General features: G+C 35.8%; 2 protein-coding genes across 6 annotated transcripts in view; one reads left to right on the top strand and one right to left on the bottom strand.

Moving 5' to 3' along the window:
- Window positions 1-6,901: 6,901 nt before the first annotated feature.
- Window positions 6,902-18,741, bottom strand: part of LOC120417913 (thialysine N-epsilon-acetyltransferase) — a 69,205-nt gene continuing 57,365 nt past the window's right edge. For 2 of the 5 annotated variants that reach the window (XM_052711055.1, XM_039580149.2), the window contains exons 2-4: window positions 12,087-12,191; window positions 11,809-12,014; window positions 6,902-7,259 (exon numbers count right to left, since the gene is read on the bottom strand). In XM_052711055.1, coding sequence (XP_052567015.1) covers window positions 6,953-7,259; window positions 11,809-12,014; window positions 12,087-12,161 — 588 coding nt within the window. In that variant the 5' untranslated portion in view covers window positions 12,162-12,191 and the 3' untranslated portion in view covers window positions 6,902-6,952. Of the gene's footprint in view, window positions 7,260-11,808; window positions 12,015-12,086; window positions 12,192-17,089; window positions 17,817-18,741 lie in introns of those variants that run through there. The other 3 variants (XM_052711057.1, XM_039580150.2, XM_052711056.1) reach the window with 3 other exon arrangements.
- Window positions 18,061-18,741, top strand: part of LOC120417910 (box A-binding factor-like) — a 52,455-nt gene continuing 51,774 nt past the window's right edge. Inside the window, exon 1 of the mRNA XM_039580143.2 lies at window positions 18,061-18,198. Coding sequence (XP_039436077.1) covers window positions 18,177-18,198 — 22 coding nt within the window. The 5' untranslated portion in view covers window positions 18,061-18,176. The remainder of the gene's footprint in view (window positions 18,199-18,741) is intronic.

The following is an 18,741-nucleotide window of genomic DNA, read 5'->3' as shown; positions in this document are numbered from 1 at the left end:
GATGAATTTTACCTCTATAATTGTTGAAAAACGAAATTTGTTTTTGTCAAACAGGTTTTACACAAAAAATGTGTAATATTACCTAATTTTTGATGAATATTCAACATTATTTTTGCTACTCGTATACTTGAGTAATATTCATCAAATTTAGGTACAATATTCAATCATTTTTTGACCCAGGGACTTTGACAACTGTCAAACGCAACGTTTTGAAAAGTGGTTGGCAGAAGCCTGTCGGATCGTGATTTAATCGTCGCGTGTCCGGGAGTTTTGGTCGCTCGTGCGTCAAACAATCGTAGCAGATTCTGTGCCGTCGTCGTTGTGTGTTTTGGTGAGTTTGTGTTGGTGCTTCTTCCGGATCGGTTTTGAGGAAGGTGCAAGTGTGTCCGGGTGTTTACGTCAAGGAATCGTCGCAGATTCCGTGCCGCCGTCGTCGTTTGTTTTGGTGAGTTTGTGTTGGTGCTTCTTCCGGATCGGTTTTGAGGAAGTTGCCAGTGTGTCCGGGTGTTTACCTCAAGGAATCGTCGCAGATTCCGTGCCGCCGTCGTCGTTTGTTTTGATGAGTTTGTGTTGGTGCTTCTTCCGGTTCGGTTTGGGAGAAGTTGCCAGTGCGTCCGGGTGTTTACGTCCAGGAACCGTCGCAGATTCCGTGCCGCCGTCGTCGTTTGTTTTGATGAGTTTGTGTTGATGCTTCTTCCGGATCGGTTTGGAGGAAGGTGCCGGGGGTTTTTGCCAGGAATCGTCGCAGATTCCGTGTCACCGTCGTCGTTTGTTTTGGTGAGTTTGTGTTAGTGCTTCTTCCGGACTGGTTTGGAAGAAGAGTCCGGGTGTTTTGGCCACTTGCGCACCCAAGAATCCTCAAAAGGTGGTGATTTTTTGGTTAAGTTTGGAGGAAGTTGCCTGTCGAGTTTTGGGGTTTGAACAGTTCACGATGAATCTGATGTACGATCCATTTATTTCAGGATAGTTGGTAAGTCGGGATGACTTGTTTATCGTACTTATTCATCCAAAATATAATGAAAAATTGAATTTTTCAACAAACGTTCAATTTGAAGTAAATTACCTCATGTTCATTTTGTAAGTAAAAACAGGACTGAAAAATTCCTAAAATATTGTTTTTAATTATTTCTCTGAGTGTTATCAAATTGGCTTGGTGAGAAGCATTCTTTGATGGCCCCTCTCGCGTAAAACGCATCTCTTTTCGGATTCTGGATTGACACCACATCAGTTAAGAGTCCAAATGACAATTTTAAATATCATTAAACATAATTATCAACTCATCTTTACAGCTTCTCAGAACAAACGACTCTTGGAAAATGCCAAAGCCAACGTGGAAAAAGCAGCCGCCATAACTGTGCAAAATTTGTTTTTCGGATCTAATCACCATTAGTCGACGTCTATTTCCACTTTTAGATAAGTTTTGTTTTTTTAAGATTATGACACTTTGTAAAAAAATCGTTTTTTGCAGGTGGATATTTCATGTGGGATAATATCTCAAGGATTTCAACTGGTTAAACTTCGTCTTGCAGCATTTTTTTTTGGTAAGTACACAGCAAAAAATTCGATGGTAAAATCGCATGCACACCCACTCAAATCAATCCGAATTCTGAAACGGAATCTAATTAGAATCGTACACAAATTCCGTTTCAAACGCAACCACCGGTTCGAACACGAAACCGGTTGTTGCGTTTGAAACGGAATTTGTATACGATTCTAAATAGATTCCTTTTCAGAATTCGGATTGAGTTAACTGGGCATCACCATTATGAAAAAAGTAATTTAACATTACACTTTGCATGTACAATTTTTGGAAACACAAAAAAGGTGCCACCGATGGGATTCAAACCCAACATTAACAGTATGGACTGGCGCCTTAGCCCGATCGCAATCAGACAGATGAAGAATTAAAAGGATAAACGAATCTATTAGCTTGACATATCGGTCAAGTAGATTTCCCATACTGATGGGCTACATATGTCAAGGTGTAATATTACATCAAATTTCATAAAACAATGCAAAATATATTTTACAACCAGGCTTTTTACACGCAGTCAGATTAATGCTTTTTTTGCTGTGTAAATTGCATGGTATCTTGTTTTCATTATTTCATTGAATTATCCTCCTTTTTGGACTCAATATTGTACTGACGATGCATAACGTCTTACTCGAAGGTGCTGGGGTACCATTTCGCAGAAAACAGTGCTTCAGATTTCAAACGCTAATATTTCGGTCCAGACGAATCTAAAATGCACGTATCATGCATTCGGTTCAAAATTTGTCAGAATTTTCTATCAAACTTCCTACAATCGTACAAATTTTTGTCCCTTGTTCCCTTCTCTCTGCTTTAACTGTTAAAACAATTCCGTTGGAATGCATACAATTTTAAAGCGAAGTTGGCTTTAAGCAAACACATAATTTAATATCCAGTTATATCAGTGCTTTTACTTTTTGTATATTATAAAAGAAATGGCTCAATCCTAAGTCGTACAATTTATGCAAAAATAATTTACTCTGGCTTAAATAATTTTCCAAATTCTGCTTCTCCAAATGTGTCGACTGCAGATCGTGAAAAAGGTTTGATTCCGCCTTCAAAGGCTCTGACTTAGCAGCTCTGCTGAAATTTTTTTCATTCTTGTGCAATGTTTAAACACAAATAATTGATTGAATAATTCTGGAGTTTTTTTTTTTTTTGAAAATGTCCTATAAACCAAATTTTATTTTTTTGGTTCTAAAAACACCCAAAAAGCAAAAATTGAAAATTTTGTTTATACGACCTTTTCAAAAAAAAATTCTAGAATTATTGAATTCCAACGATATAACTTAAGGTAAAACGGGAAAGCAGCGCCATATTGATACCACGACTAGCATTTTTGGAAGCACTTTTAAAGAAAACACCGTAACTTAAACATTTTCTGTCTGTTGCAGACGCTAAATAGGACGATAGCGAGCAACCTGTCGAGTTCAGACATTTATTTAATTTGAACAAAAGTTGTCCAAGAACTGGCGTTCCGTCTAACTTTAAAGTAATATTTGCTAAAAAACCAACCCGGGTCCTTAGAGCGATCAAGCAGTTGGCCGCTAACTGATTGCCACTCACAAAGTACCCTGAAAGTCATGAAAAAAATATTCGTTTGTATCAAATGTTTTATTTACGTTCTCTGAAATGGATGACAGTTCAATACCTATCCTTCCACTTTCTCAGCAACAAATTACACATTTTTTAATGCAATAATACACATTCTTTCGTAAAATTCATCATTTTTGCGGTAAATTTCATCATTTTTTTAGGTAAATTTCATCATTATTTGAGGTAAATTTCATCATTTTATGATGAAAATTCATCATTTTCTGATGAAAATTAATCATTTTTCAAGGTAAAATTTATCATTTTTTTGGCCACAATATCTGTCACCATTTCCTGATGAATATTACCATCATTTTTTTTTCTGTGAGTCGCATTTGACTCAGTTTAGGGTCGCATAGATCGAGTTTTAATAAAATTTAGGTTTCGGTAAGTAGTTCAAAAGTTATGTATAAAAATGTGTTTTCGCATATGTCCGGAGGTTAGATAAATGACTTGAAATCGTACCAAATGTCAGCATGTTATATATCGTTGGATAGATAATCGTAAGACCTTTCCAATAAGTCCAAAATATTCAAGATCTGGCAACCCTGTCTCAAGTTATGACCACTTATATCTGTGAACTTTTTTTATTCCGGATCTAAAAAAAAATTTTGATGAGATTTGTGTCCAAACCCATCATATCATCCATTTTTGGCAAAGAGTGAGGAGACACCAACCACATAGGTGGATTAAGTTAGTTTTTAGTTTTAAATATTTGGGTAGTTTTTTACCAACTCACACGAAATCGGGAAAAGTTGGCTCGACCCCTCTTCGATTTACGTTAAACTTTGTCCTAAGGGGTAACTTTTGTCCCTGATCACGAATCCGAGGTTCATTTTTTAATATCTCGTGACGGAGGGGCGGTACGACCCCTACAATTTTTGAACATGCGAAAAATGAGGTGTTTTTCAATAATTTGCAGCCTGAAACGGCGATGAGATAGAAATTTTGTGTCAAAGGGACTTTTATGTGGGGACTCAGAATTCCGAAAAAAACGTATTTTTCATCGAAAAAAACACTAAAAAAGTTTTAAAAACTCTGCCATTTTCCGTTTTTCAACTGTACAAATTTTTGGAACATGTCATTTTAAGGGAAATTTAATGTACTTTTCGAATCTACATTGTCCCAGAAGGGTCATTTTTTCATTCAGAACAAAATCTTTCATTTTAAAATTTCGTGTTTTTTCTTACTTTGCAGGGTAGAGAGAGAGTGTAATAATGTTCTACAAAGTTGTAGAGCAGACAATTACAAAAAAATATGATATATAAACATAAGGGGTTTGCGTATAAACATCACAAGTTATCGCGATTTTACAAAAAAAAAAGTTTTGGAAAAGTTACTTTTTGCGTTTCTCTATGTTTCGTCATCCGTGTCTGTCGCGGGTGACCATGAACTTTTTTTTCGTACAACTTTGTAGAACATTGTTACACTCTAAAAAATAACCCTGCAAAGTTAGAAAAAACACGAAATTTTAAAATGAAAATTTTTGTTCTAAATGAAAAAATTAACACATTAACTTTCCCATAAAATTACATGTTCCAAAATTTTTTAGAGTCTAGTAACGGAAAATGGCAGAGTTTTTAAAACTTTTTTAGTGTTTTTTTCGATGAAAAATACGTTTTTTTCGGAATTCTGAGTATGCCATCAAATCGGGCGTCTAATTTTACATAAAAGTCTCTTTGACACCAAATTTCATCGTTTCAGACTGCAAATTGGGTACTAAAGCCCTATGTCAATTTTTATCTACAACGGTGAAAAACACGATTAAAAACCATTTCTGATCACTTTTTTTATTTTAATGCAAAAAAATATTTTGACAAGACAACATTTTTTCGATGGATCAACTATGGTCCCCTTGGAACGAGCTGTCAAGTAGGAGCTTTTCTGTCAAGAAGGACCGCGAGGTTAATTTTTCAAAATTGATTTAAAAATCCATTTTAAACTCTTTGTGGTCGTACAAAGGGTCATTGTACTCAGAAAAATAAGCTTTATCGCTGTAAACAATAATATCAGCAATCTAAGCTTCATTTTAGGACCCAATTATTGAAAAACACCTCTTTTTTCGCATGTTCAAAAATTGAAGGGGTAGTACCGCCCCTCCGTCACGAGGTATCAAAAAACGGACCTCGGATTCGTCGGGGCAACTGCTGTGTGAGTTGGCGGAGAATTACTCATTTAGTTTTTAGTTTTAAGTTTTAAGTTTCAAGTTTTAAGTTTTAAGTTTTAAGTTTTAAGTTTTAAGTTTTAAGTTTTAAGTTTTAAGTTTTAAGTTTTAAGTTTTAAGTTTTAAGTTTTAAGTTTTAAGTTTTAAGTTTTAAGTTTTAAGTTTTAAGTTTTAAGTTTAAAGTTTAAAGTTTTAAGTTTTAAGTTTTAAGTTTTAAGTTTTAAGTTTTAAGTTTTAAGTTTTAAGTTTTAAGTTTTAAGTTTTAAGTTTTAAGTTTTAAGTTTTAAGTTTTAAGTTTTAAGTTTTAAGTTTTAAGTTTTAAGTTTTAAGTTTTAAGTTTTAAGTTTTAAGTTTTAAGTTTTAAGTTTTAAGTTTTAAGTTTTAAGTTTTTAGTTTTTAGTTTTTAGTTTTTAGTTTTTAGTTTTTAGTTTTTAGTTTTTAGTTTTTAGTTTTTAGTTTTTAGTTTTTAGTTTTTAGTTTTTAGTTTTTAGTTTTTAGTTTTTAGTTTTTAGTTTTTAGTTTATAGTTTTTAGTTTTTAGTTTTTAGTTTTTAGTTTTTAGTTTTTAGTTTTTAGTTTTTAGTTTTTAGTTTTTAGTTTTTAGTTTTTAGTTTTTAGTTTTTAGTTTTTAGTTTTTAGTTTTTAGTTTTTAGTTTTTAGTTTTTAGTTTTTAGTTTTTAGTTTTTAGTTTTTAGTTTTTAGTTTTTAGTTTTTAGTTTTTAGTTTTTAGTTTTTAGTTTTTAGTTTTTAGTTTTTAGTTTTTAGTTTTTAGTTTTTAGTTTTTAGTTTTTAGTTTTTAGTTTTTAGTTTTTAGTTTTTAGTTTTTAGTTTTTAGTTTTTAGTTTTTAGTTTTTAGTTTTTAGTTTTTAGTTTTTAGTTTTTAGTTTTTAGTTTTTAGTTTTTAGTTTTTAGTTTTTATTTTTTAGTTTTAGTTTTTAGTTTTTAGTTTTTAGTTTTTAGTTTTTAGTTTTTAGTTTTTAGTTTTTAGTTTTTAGTTTTTAGTTTTTAGTTTTTAGTTTTTAGTTTTTAGTTTTTAGTTTTTAGTTTTTAGTTTTTAGTTTTTAGTTTTTAGTTTTTAGTTTTTAGTTTTTAGTTTTTAGTTTTTAGTTTTTAGTTTTTAGTTTTTAGTTTTTAGTTTTTAGTTTTTAGTTTTAGTTTTTAGTTTTTAGATTTTAGTTTTTAGTTTTTAGTTTTTAGTTTTTAGTTTTTAGTTTTTAGTTTTTAGTTTTTAGTTTTTAGTTTTTAGTTTTTAGTTTTTAGTTTTTAGTTTTTAGTTTTTAGTTTTTAGTTTTTAGTTTTTAGTTTTTAGTTTTTAGTTTTTAGTTTTTAGTTTTTAGTTTTTAGTTTTTAGTTTTTAGTTTTTAGTTTTTAGTTTTTAGTTTTTAGTTTTTAGTTTTTAGTTTTTAGTTTTTAGTTTTTAGTTTTTAGTTTTTAGTTTTTAGTTTTTAGTTTTCAGTTTTTAGACCATAAATGGTATGGAGACTTGTATGGAACAAATATCATGTGAATTACTTTTTTTTGACATTATGAATGTAAGGAGTAAGGACAATGTTTCATCCAAATAATAAAAAAAAAAACTTTAAAAATAGCAAAAAAAGCATTTTTTAATTTATTTGGCATCGTTTATTATCAACAAAATCATCGGTGCGTGACAATTCGACCGCCCTAACCCTCGCTCAGCCGATCCATCTTATCCCTCGTCAGACGGAAAAACTCCCACTGCTCCGTTTCGGTTAAATTTTCCGCCCCCATTCGGGCGTAGAACTTTTTCGCCGGATTCCAGCCCAGCACGTGGAAATCGAACCGGGCGCATCCATTTTCGCGCGCGTGTTCCACCACAGCCTTGAACAGCACTTCGCCGTGCCCGTGGCCGCGATGTTCCGGCTTAACGTAAATGTCCTCCAGAAAGAGGGACTTGCCCCGCCACGTGGAGTACGAGTAGAAGAAGATTGCGTAGCCAATTAGTTTGGTGCTGTTGGGGTAGGGGGAAAAAAAGGAAACATGAGATGAGCTTGTTGTGTGTCGTAATTTGGAAAGTTTGACGAATTTATTATTTGGAGAAATGGCCGGACTGTGGACTAATTAAACAGAAAACGACGTTTATGGCTACGAGAGAATAAATTTGTTTTGATTGTGTCCAGTTTAAAGGTACTGAAGAGGCAGTTTGGGGAAAGAAGAGAGAGAGAGTGGGTATAAATCATAACATACATGAAGGGATGAGAAGAACTCGCAGGCAAGCAATGTTCAAATATGTTTAGTGATAAGATAAGCAAGCTCTCGGACTATGCTCTCTGCTCTGCTCTGGAGAATATAACTAGTCATGAAATAATAATGTTTGTTATCACCACAGCTGTGTGGTTTTCCATGGCGTCGAACAGTCAGTCAGTCCCGCAGCAGCAACAGAGTTTTGTGGCCGAGAGTGCTGTTCAAACTGCCGAACCGATGATGGACAAATATGAACAAATATGAACTAATACCGTACTGGGTGGATAGTATTGGACAAGTTTAATTATTTGATTTAAGTAACAAAAATGGAAGATCACAATTCAACTTTAGTAGTTACAATATTTATAAGGATTTGGGAAGTAATAGTCCAGCGTTTTTTGTACATATTTGATTTTTCACCGAATTTGAATTCGAAAACTATTAATGTCATCCAGAGATGTATTAAACTTGTGTAATTATTATTTTTAAAGGCGAATGCTTAAAAAAGTAGAAAACGATTGAATATAACTTAAATAAATATAATAGCAGAAAAAATCGATTTCCGTTTGAAGGCAGCAAATTTTTTTTTTGCTTTCCTCACCTTACTGAGCAAAGGCTATAAAATCACTCGAAAAATTAACTTCTTATTTCGACCTCGTATTCACGTATAAGTGCTGATATGGAAACATTAGAGGCACTATGAAGTACGATGCTGTTCCCCTAGTTGTTTTGAAGTGTTGAATTTTTTTTGCAATTGCTTTACATAAAAAGTCTTAGAAATATTTATTTTAAAAAGATTGAATATGGATTCTGATCCAGCACCTTGAAATTTAATTTTATTATCCGAAAAAAAATGTTCTTGTATTTGAATATTTGATAAAAAAAATTAGGAGAACATAAAATTTGGAACAACAAAATCAAAATTCTAATATAAATTTATTTCGTTAAGTTGTCATTTCGATGTCAATTTTTTATGTTTAAATTTTTAACGCAAAATAATTTTAATAATTTTATACAAACAGTAAGAAGTTCTAAAATTTACGCTTAATAAAATGAAAATGTTCGTATACAAAATCATTAGAAAATAAATATAAATTGTTCGCTCTACAGCATTGCCTTGGCGTTCTCGATTGCGAGATTCTTACTCGAAACTAGGTGTCCGAAGGCTTGGTTGTTGAGGCGATTGCAAACCTCTTGTTACACCTAAGCTTCCATCCATTCCATTGTCATTCCATTTGTCATTCAAGTCGCGAAAAGGTCTGAAACTCGTTAAAATCCGCAAAAACCGGGAAATAGTCGGGAATTTGTAATTTTTTCTCCAAAAGTTGGAAAATGTGTGGAATCCTTAGCATACTCGTCTGAAAATTATTTTCTATCTTTTGAAAAAAATTGTAATATTTTGTTCTATTTTGGATTCAATTAAACATAATTTGTTGTGAATACTTATCCACAAATTTTGTTGATTTTAATTAACCTGTTGAGAAAATATAATTTTCTGTTCTTCATTTTTTAAATGTCCTAAAATACCTGTAATGTATTAGGGGCCATCCATAAACCACGTGGAAACCATAGAGGGGGGGGAGGGGGGGGGGGGTTTGGAAATATTCTAAATTTAAGCCATTTCAAACATGAAAAAATTGAGGAAAAGTTCATAAAAAACAGGATTTATCATTCAAATGCAATTGAAAGCGTTAAAATACTGATACATTATTAATTAATTAATTAACATGTATTTTTTAAATAAAATATTTAATACACAAAACTGAATTCTTGGATATTTTGACACGACAAAACAAAACTTGTGTCATGCGAAGTACGGATATTTCGATATTTTTTGAGAGAAAAAAATAACCTTAGAATTTGAAATCAAATTAAGTTATTTTAAGTTTTATTTTATTTTGATTAAGTTTTCTTCCATATGCCTCAAGTAAAAAAGTAAGTCTTTCCCTGTTTATGAGGGGAACACCCGTGAAGAGTATCGGGGCCGAAATTTACAAAGCGGATTCAGTGACAGTTTATTAATCAACTTAATGTTAACATGTTGAGCTTAATGTTAACATTCCATAGGTTGTCTTCCTAAGGTGTCTTGATAAGATCCAGTTTGTGACGATACACTACCTTCCCTTTACTAAGCAATCGAATCCAGAAGAGAAAAGATCACCAGCCAGGATTTGAACCCCGATCTACCGCTTACGAGGCAGAAGTGTTACCACTGGGCTACGTGGCTCGGTCAGAGTTCTTTTTTTTATAAAGTCTGGAAGCCGGGCAAAGTTGGAAATTCAAAAATAAGATTTGAATGGCCACTGGAATGTCAAGAAAAAATTAAAATTTTGGAAAATCGTAAGAGAACCCCTGGCTCAATTCTTTATGTAAAAATAAATTTTATAAGTAACTGTGCCAATTTTGAACCAACCGATTTGGCTTTTTATCGTTGAAGTTTTTATGGGAAAATTCAAAAAAATGTATTGGGAAAAGCAAAAATTTCAAAATTTCGCCAAAAGGTGATGAGTTATTACCGGTTTAAAGGAGACGTTTTTGTATGAAAAGTTTTTTTTTTTCACCAACTTCAACGATAAAAAGCGCCCTAACCCTTAGCCGATTTCGCTCAAAATTTTCACAGTTGCTTAATTTTGCCTAAGGAATTGAATCAGGGGGTATCCCTGATGTCAATTGTTTTTATTGTCACCCTTTGAATTTCTGAAGTGTAAATTTGAAAATGAAAAAGTTTTTCAAAATACAACATCAAACTGCACACGATTCTACGGAAGACTACCAAAATGGCCTGCGAGATTCAGCTGGCTGAGGAACACTGGTTTAGCAGGTATTTTTTGACATAAATGAAACCTGAAGTAAAATTTTAAAATTTGAAAGCCATACATGGATTTTGATTTTAAATTTTGAAACAGTAGTTAAATTCCTTTATGCATAGTTATTAGTTATGGTTAAGGCTACCAACTGTACGAATTTTTTCCTTACCATACGGATTTTCGAACCTCTTCGCGGATTTTTAACAGGCCGGAATTTTTGTAGGGAATTTTACGCATAATACGGATTTGTACGGAATTTTAACAACTTTTTAATCTTTTTTGATTTGGTCGAAGCTTTTGTTAACCATAAGTTTTTATTTTTCTGTGAGTTTGATTTAAAAAGGGAGAGTTTTCCGGGGTTTCCTCAATTCAAACTTGGTTATCAATACTCGGGTGAGTTTTCAAAAAGCCGTAAGAGCCACCGTGACTTCCGACAATAATTTTCATTTTTCTCCAAATTGAAACAAAATTTCATTTATCTTTAATGTAGAGCACTTGAAGGACGTGTAGATGAACAATCTCAAGCATTTTTGAAATTGTTTTTTCGTAAGTAGGTCGAGTACCGTTGCAAAAAGGGCTTTGGTTACCAATTGCTCTTACGTCTTTTTGAAAACTAATCCGAGAATAATTCTAGAGTTTTTGAACTATTGTCTTTCATATGTTGATAGGACCTTTAAAAAAAACTCTAGAATTGTTCATTTAAAAATTCCTTACTAAATATATTCCATTAGATAGATATTCCTTTAGAGGCTTTCTAAAACTTGTGAAAACATTTGAACATTTAACAAATCTAGAGTATTTTAAAGGTCCTATAAACTGTTGTGTTTCACATGTTACAGGACCTTTTCAATAAAAAAAAACTCTGGAAAAGTGTTCGTGAAAACACTAAGAACGATATTATTCGTAAAGGCAAACATAATGATTTGATTCAAATCACGGTTTATTTTATGAATACTTTTAAACGTGCAAGTCATAAGCACTCTGATAGCATTTTGTGAAATTTGTTAGCTGTAAAAACGACACAGTTTTATATTTTTAATTCTCAGATTTATTAAATTTAATTTACCTAAATAATTCATTGACAGTTTTTGTTATACCATGGTGTCATATCGGCAAAGTGTACGGATTTTTGCTCAGCAAGAGTTGGTAGCCTTAGTTATGGTACAATAATATTCCACAATCATGGAGCAGTAATTAAATAAAAATCTGCTACATCCAGCAAACGTTACTTGTACGGTACAGCTACGAATATAGGAAAGTCCGTTGCTGAAGCTTAGAAATGGAAATTTAATTATTCCAGAAAAAAAAAAACACGGCAGCGCAATGTGCGCTGGTCTGTGCTGAAAAACAAGAAATGAGCCGCGGCCAGTGCTCAACTGTAAGCCCCGGGGACGGTTCCTTATCAGTGCTTTCTGTTGCCCCTGTGATGCTCAATACTCTCGGCCTGTCTGCCGGGCTTGGACGAGCCGAAGCTCAAGATTTATAAATGTTTTATAAATAACGTCTCACCGGGTCGAAAGGTCACCGCTGCTAGCGATCGTCGATGACGTTGATGATTCTTTGCTGGCGGCAGTCGTCTCGCGTTCCGTGAGTTCGAGCACAAAGCTCTGGAACACCGGCGAAGACGGTCCTTGATCGTCGAATCCACCGTCCCGGGCGAGGTCCTCCACGGTGAGCCGAGGGCCGTCGGACATTTTTTCAAAGTCTGCCAGCTCCTGTTGATTGAGAAATTTAAAAAAATCGATTAAGTTAGTCACTTTCTAAGCCACTAGTAATTTGAGCATTACCTGGATCATGCCGATGATAGCGCCGAGGTCCTGTTTCGTGGTTTTCCTAGCAACTACACCCGATTGAAAGGCCATGGTGATGTGAAGTCCAGAATCCGACCGTTTCTACGGATAATTAGCAACTGATTAGTAAGGAAGAGCTCAGCTGACGGTCGATGCTACTCCCTGTGTTCATTATCAAACGAATAAGTGCGAAAAACGTTTTATCTAATCAGTAAGCTGGTAAGCTACTGGTGGTGGTAATGGGTGATTGTATTGCTTCAAATCAGCTGATACTCATACAATTGGGGTGAAAACTGACGAGCGACATTTTAAGAAATATATATTAGGTTGATTCAAATTTTAAAACAGAATCGAAATTGATTTTTAGGATTCTTTTGTAATCACTAAACGACAAAACAAAACTTGTGTAATGTGAAGTACGATATCTCATCAGTTACTCAGAGAAAAAACTTCCCTGAATCCGATGCAATCGACAGAATTTGATTTTATGTCCACGCAGACCTAGACGCAGACTTAGGAGAATTAGGTAAAAATATTAACATAAAAAATCGAGCAATTGGGTCCTGAAATTAAGCTTAAATTTCAGATGACAACGATAAAGCTTATTTTTCTGAGTTTAATGACTCTTTGTACGACTGATAAGGATTTGAAATGAATTTTTAAATCAATTTAAAAAAAATCGTCTCGCGGCTCTTCTTAACAGAAAAGGTCTTGCTTGACAGAAAAGATCCTGCTTGACAGCTCGTTCCAAGGGGACCATCTCGGGGACCATAGTTGATCCGTCGAAAAAATGTTAACTTGTCAATTTATGGGTTTAATCTTAATTTTTCCGTTGTACATAAAATTGACATAGGGATTTAGGACCTTATTTAAAAAAACCATCTGTCTCCTCCAAAATATATGAGCCATCTGCAAGAATATGGAAGCGCCTGGTTCATAGCCCTTTCCTTTGAGCACAACGGAAACAACCTACATATCTGGAGTTTTTTTTAAAAGGTCCAATAATTCAAACCGCCTTGAGTCAGGGGTATTAAAAAACACCCGAAAAGCAAAAACTGAAAATTTGGTTTATTGGATCTTTTCAAAAAAAAAAATAAAATAAAGAAAAAAAAAACTCCAGATATATAAATGCATAGAAATGTTGTAAAGTTTGGGGGTCCACAACTAGCATTGTTTGTAGTTTAATTAAAATAAATATTCAAAGTTTAATATTTAAATATTTTTCAAAAAAGCTTGTTTTGAATTAATTTTTTTAATAAAATTGTTTAATATGTTTGTAACGTCATGATTCGAAATCCGGACACTTAGTAGCATATCATTTTTGTTTATAGCTGGCAAAAAATCATGTAATAAGTTGGAAATGTAGAAATATCATAAGGATGTAGTATAAACAGTCAGTTTCAAGAAAATGCATGCAAAATATATCTTTTCTAACAATTTTTGATCAGAATTTTAAAATTAAAATGACATGTTGTGCTTCGAATCCCGGACACCGATAAAAGTTGATTCGAAATCCGGACACTTTTGCTTCGAATTCCGGACACTCGATTTTACTTATGAATCGCACACATTAGGACTGAAATGTTAGTGAATGGCATTCTTTAGGTCTCAAATAAGCTGTTAACATCAAACAATCGATAGTTTATATAAAAATTTGCTAAAATTTAAGGAAATCGAAACCATAAATTTCTGCTTTGCCTTCCCGGTGCTTCGAACGCCTATGAAATATTTCAAGTGAAATGTTTCGCATTTTTTGTAAACTTATATTTTTATTGTATTTAATTGTTTTGGCATTAATTACAGCGTTCAAACAAACTTTAAATGAAAGTTGATGTTGGAATTCATCAAATAACACAGTTTTGACATTCATAATGTGAACTTATGTCCAAATAATTGATAAAACAAGATGAAGTGTCCGGGTTTCGAAGCGTCCGTGAATTCGAATCATGACGTTAACTCACAGGTCTGTGTGAACTTCGGGATGTCCAAGTTCATCCGAGGACTCCCTGAAGTTAAGAGGGCTTTTGTTAATTTGATTTGGTTAACCGCGGTGGATTTTCTTGAAATAATTCGAACTGTCAAAAATCCACCAAAACATCTACCACATTGATCACACAAAAAACTGTGGTAGAAAAGTATCCACCGGTAGATCCTTTGGTGGATTTTTGACAGTTTGAATTATTTCAAGAAAATCCACCGCGGTTAACCAAATCAAATTAACAAAAGCCCTAAGATCTTCAAGTTAACCGCCGTAACAAGCAAGAGGTTGTCGGATTTTGACCCCGGATCATGTGCGTATAGCATCAGTGGATATTAGGTTGGGTACGTTTTTCAAAAAGTTCTCGGATCAAGTTTTAGTATGGTTCCCCTTGTAGGGCATGCCCACAGGGACTTTCATGCCAAATATCTGCTCATTTGGTTGTAAACTGGCTGCGCGCATCAGGGTTAAAGTTTACATGGGAATTACTATGGGAAATTGGAACTTTTTGTTCAAACGCTCCTACAGGTCTGGGAAAATCACGCGCCAACTTCTGGTATTGTCAGGCCTATGGGGAATGGTCTGGAGAACACTTTTCCCGAAGAGAGCATATGGATTCGTTGTCCCTAGACCTGGCGCATCGGCAAACAATCCGATGTCTCCGGAATCAACGGTATTCCCTGAAAAAGCATCAAATTTTCCTTAGCATGCTATGAAAGCTTGATGAACACCGCGACGCCATACGTCAGGCAGCTGCCACGTAGGTGAGAAACGGCTGGAATATTCAATTGCAAACCTTTTTTTAACTAGAAAATGATCATTTCGAGTAATCCTGATATTATTTAGTCGATTTCAGAATCTTTGCATAGCAAATTTGTACTTTTTTGCAAATATAACCACGTGGTAGCTGCCTGACGTATGGCGTCGCGGTGTTCATCAAGCTTTCATAGCATGCTAAGGAAAATTTGATGCTTTTTCAGGGAAACCCGTTAATTCCGGAGACATCGGATTGTTTGCCGATGCGCCAGGTCTAGGGACACGGACAACGAATCCATATGCTCTCTTCGGGAAAAGTTTTCTCCAGACCATTTCCCTTAGGCCTGCCCATACCAGAAGTTAGTGCGTGATTTTTCCAGACCTGTACTGCCCCTGATTGCATAAATGTCCCATATGCATTTTCATCGTTTTTGAGTTATTGATGCAGTTTGGTTCAAAATCGTGTGCTCTTTCAAAAGAGCCTGCAACATCCAGTATTTTGTTCTAGAAATCAGGAGGAAATCCTGTTTTTTTCGTGAAAACTTAACACGTAGCCTTATGTGTGGGACAAACGTTAAATGCGTTTTTCTCAGCATGCTATTTTTGCATATGGGACATTTATGCGAACATGGGCAGTGTAGGAGCGTTTGAACAAAAAGTTCCAATTTCCCATAGTAATTCCCATGTAAACTTTAACCCTGATGCGCGCAGCCAGTTTACAACCAAATGAGTAGATATTTGGCATGAAAGTCCCTATGGGCATGCCCTACAAGGGGAACCATACTAAAACTTGATCCGAAAACTTTTTGAAAAACGTACCCACCCTAGTGGATATGGTAGACAACTATACTGCCCATGATCGCATAAATGTCCCATATGCATTTTCATCGTTTTTGAGTTATTGATGCAGTTTGGTTCAAAATCGTGTGCTCTTTCAAAAGAACCTGCAACATCCAGTATTTTGTTCTAGAAATAAGGAGGAAATCCGGTTTTTTCGCGAAAACCTAACACGTAGCTTTATGTATGGGACAAACTTCAAATGCGTTTTTCTCAGCTTGCTTTTTTTGCATATGGGACATTTATGCGAACATGGGCAGTATATGAATGTGTCGGGATGCCCATGGTCATTCGAGGACTCCCTGGAGTTAAGATCTACGAGTCTACCACCGTAACAAGCAAGAGGTCGTCGAATTTTGACCTCAAATCTAGTTAGATGCAAAAATATTAAAATAAATAAATAAATGAAGTAGTAAATCAACAAATAATAGGCAATGATAAACAGAATTGACAGCGCTGCCACATTAAGGGAAACTATTTGTTAAGCAAAACATAAGTTTGTAACAGCAGTATTAATTGGTAAAACAGAGTAGAATGCCCATTTAGAGATGATTTAGATTTAGAGATGATAGAATCTAAAGTGATTTATCAAAATCAAATAATGGATAATAAACAGAAGCCGTAGGTATTAGAAAATCAGTAAGACAAAATAAAAGCAGAAGATAGATAGTCGCTGAAAATGGAAAGAAGAGAAATCCCGTTTTGCGTTGTTTCAGGAACATCCACAACAGTTGACTCAACATGCTGCGAATCAAAACAATACCGTCTACAAGCACAAATTATATTCCTTTCCCACATTGGCGTGCCCTTTTCAAGTTATACATTTTTTTCTTATACATATATTTTTTTAAAACCAAATCTCTTGTTTGTGTGAAACACTAAGCTGGTTCGTTCATGGAGATCCGGGAGTTATTATTTGTTGGTTTACCACCGTAATAAGCAAGAGGTCGCTGTAGTTTGACCCCAGATCATATTAGTTTTGCTTCAGAGAGCATGGAAGACTATTTGCTGATACAATAGGATGTTCCAGGTAATCCAAGGACTTCTGGGAGTTACGAGCTGTTGGTCTACCGCCGTAACAAGCAAGAGATCGCTGGATTTTGAACCAGGCTCATATCCGTATTGCATAAGAGAATCTTTAAGAGATATAACTTTAGGATTTTTTTTGTTGAGTTCACGAGTTGCTGATTTCAGTTTTGCCAGATTCGGTGATGTAGTGGTAAACGTGATCATCCTCTGGCCAGGGTTCAATCCTAGTCGACCCGAATTTGATTTTCTTCTATTAAGTCCTTTCCACTTCGGTTTAAGAACTCACGAATCTTGGATTGCAATTCCGTACAAAAACATTTAGGACATCGTTTACTAGAGAGCTAACGTATTAAATATGTTAGCTCTCTAGTACATCAACAAATTTTCTTCGTACACCTACCGCGGGTTCACCCGTCCGTCAAGTCACTGCTGTACGACGGAGAAAGGCGAACGGAATGAAGTGTTGATAGGCGGCAACCAGCGATCGAATCCAAGTCGTGACTTGGGGCAGCGCCATTTTGCTTTTCCCAGCGTGCTTGCTTCTTGTTCATTTTCTTCTTTTCCGACATTTTACTGTACAATAATATTGAAACCGAAGCAGAGAGCAAGCGAGGTTAAAAATACACTTCCATCAGCATCAAACGACGACGACGACGTTGATTACGGGATTGGATCGAAGAAGCGAACAACGTGGCCGGTACGTGATGAACGCACATGCGTCGTCGTACAGCTTCGCTCGATGTGTAGAATCAGAACAAAGTAGAACAATTCCGAGTCCAGCTCAGCTCACCGGTTTATGTATACAGACATTTTACTGAACTGCTGGACTGTTTCAGGCCGCACACTCAAATCACTCAACGTTGCTCTCGACTACTCCTAGAGTCAGTTGTGGCGCACAGAGTTTGTATGTTTTCGTTCGCTTTCCATGTTCCGCCCTGTTCAAGTCCGATTGCCGTGCGACTACGACGTCCGAAGTCCTCTAACAGCAACTTACGCGAACAACAACTCACTATCGCGAGAACCGGTGAGTCTACACGGGCTTGCGCGCTCAACACGGCGGTGTTGATCAGTCCGGAATTGAACAATCACTGAACGGCTGGAAGCGGCCGAGTGTCCGCCGTGCCTAGTTTTTTTTCTTTCTGCATACCCCCGGAGTCTAGCTGATTACAAATTTCTGCCGGTTTTTATCAAAAAACGGTTTGCGGCGAAGAAAACGTGTTTCCTTTTATCTTTACGTTACTACACTGATAATAAGCGTCGCGCGCGCGTTCAAGTTCTCGGTGAGAAGTGTGCAGGGAGGCCGTCGTATAGATCTGTGTGTGGTGAGGAACGCAACCAGGAGTTCTACAGGGCGGTTGAGCTGATAAATTTTATCGCCTCCAACGTCAGCAGCTGGAGCAGGTCTGTGACGTGACGTGACGAGCCGGGTGACAGCAACCTGGTACGAATCTTGATAACGTGACCGCCACGTGCTCTGTGACGTGACCATGTCTACGAAGGACTATTTCGGTAAGTTTGCGAGCCGCGATCGATTCTTCGATTACCGGCGGGGTTGACCCCGGTACAACGGGGTGTTTACAGATTCCGTTATCATGTGACGAAACCCCGTTCGCCGATTGTATTATCTGTCGGGCGTTATGATAACAAGGCGAGGGGCAGGGACCAGTTTCAAGCGATAGTGGCCGCCGCCGGGGGCTCTCCCCGACGGGGTGATAACGGGATATCAGCAATCGGTCTGACGACGCGTCGGGCAACCCCAAACACTCCCGGTGAACGCTATCGAGCTCCTTATCTGCCGTTTTACGGTGGCGGCGACGACGACAACGTCTACGGCCAGGGAAAGTGTACTGTACACATAACCGTCTTATCGTTGAACGTGAGATTACCCGATGCAGCAGCATTCAGGCAGGTTCAGTCGTGGGAACGTCCTTGCTAGGAATTTCATCTGGTGATATGGGGTAGTGGTTATCTGCACGTGGGTAAACTATCGCATCGGCATAGTTTCATATCTAATTGGGTGAAACAGGTGCCGTGGTACTGTTTGGGTTGGGC

The sequence above is a fragment of the Culex pipiens genome, chromosome 3 (genome assembly GCF_016801865.2).
Source record: "Culex pipiens pallens isolate TS chromosome 3, TS_CPP_V2, whole genome shotgun sequence".
Lineage (NCBI taxonomy): Eukaryota > Metazoa > Arthropoda > Insecta > Diptera > Culicidae > Culex > Culex pipiens.
The sequence above is the reverse complement of the archived record's forward strand: the minus strand, read 5'-3'. Positions and strand labels throughout refer to the sequence as shown.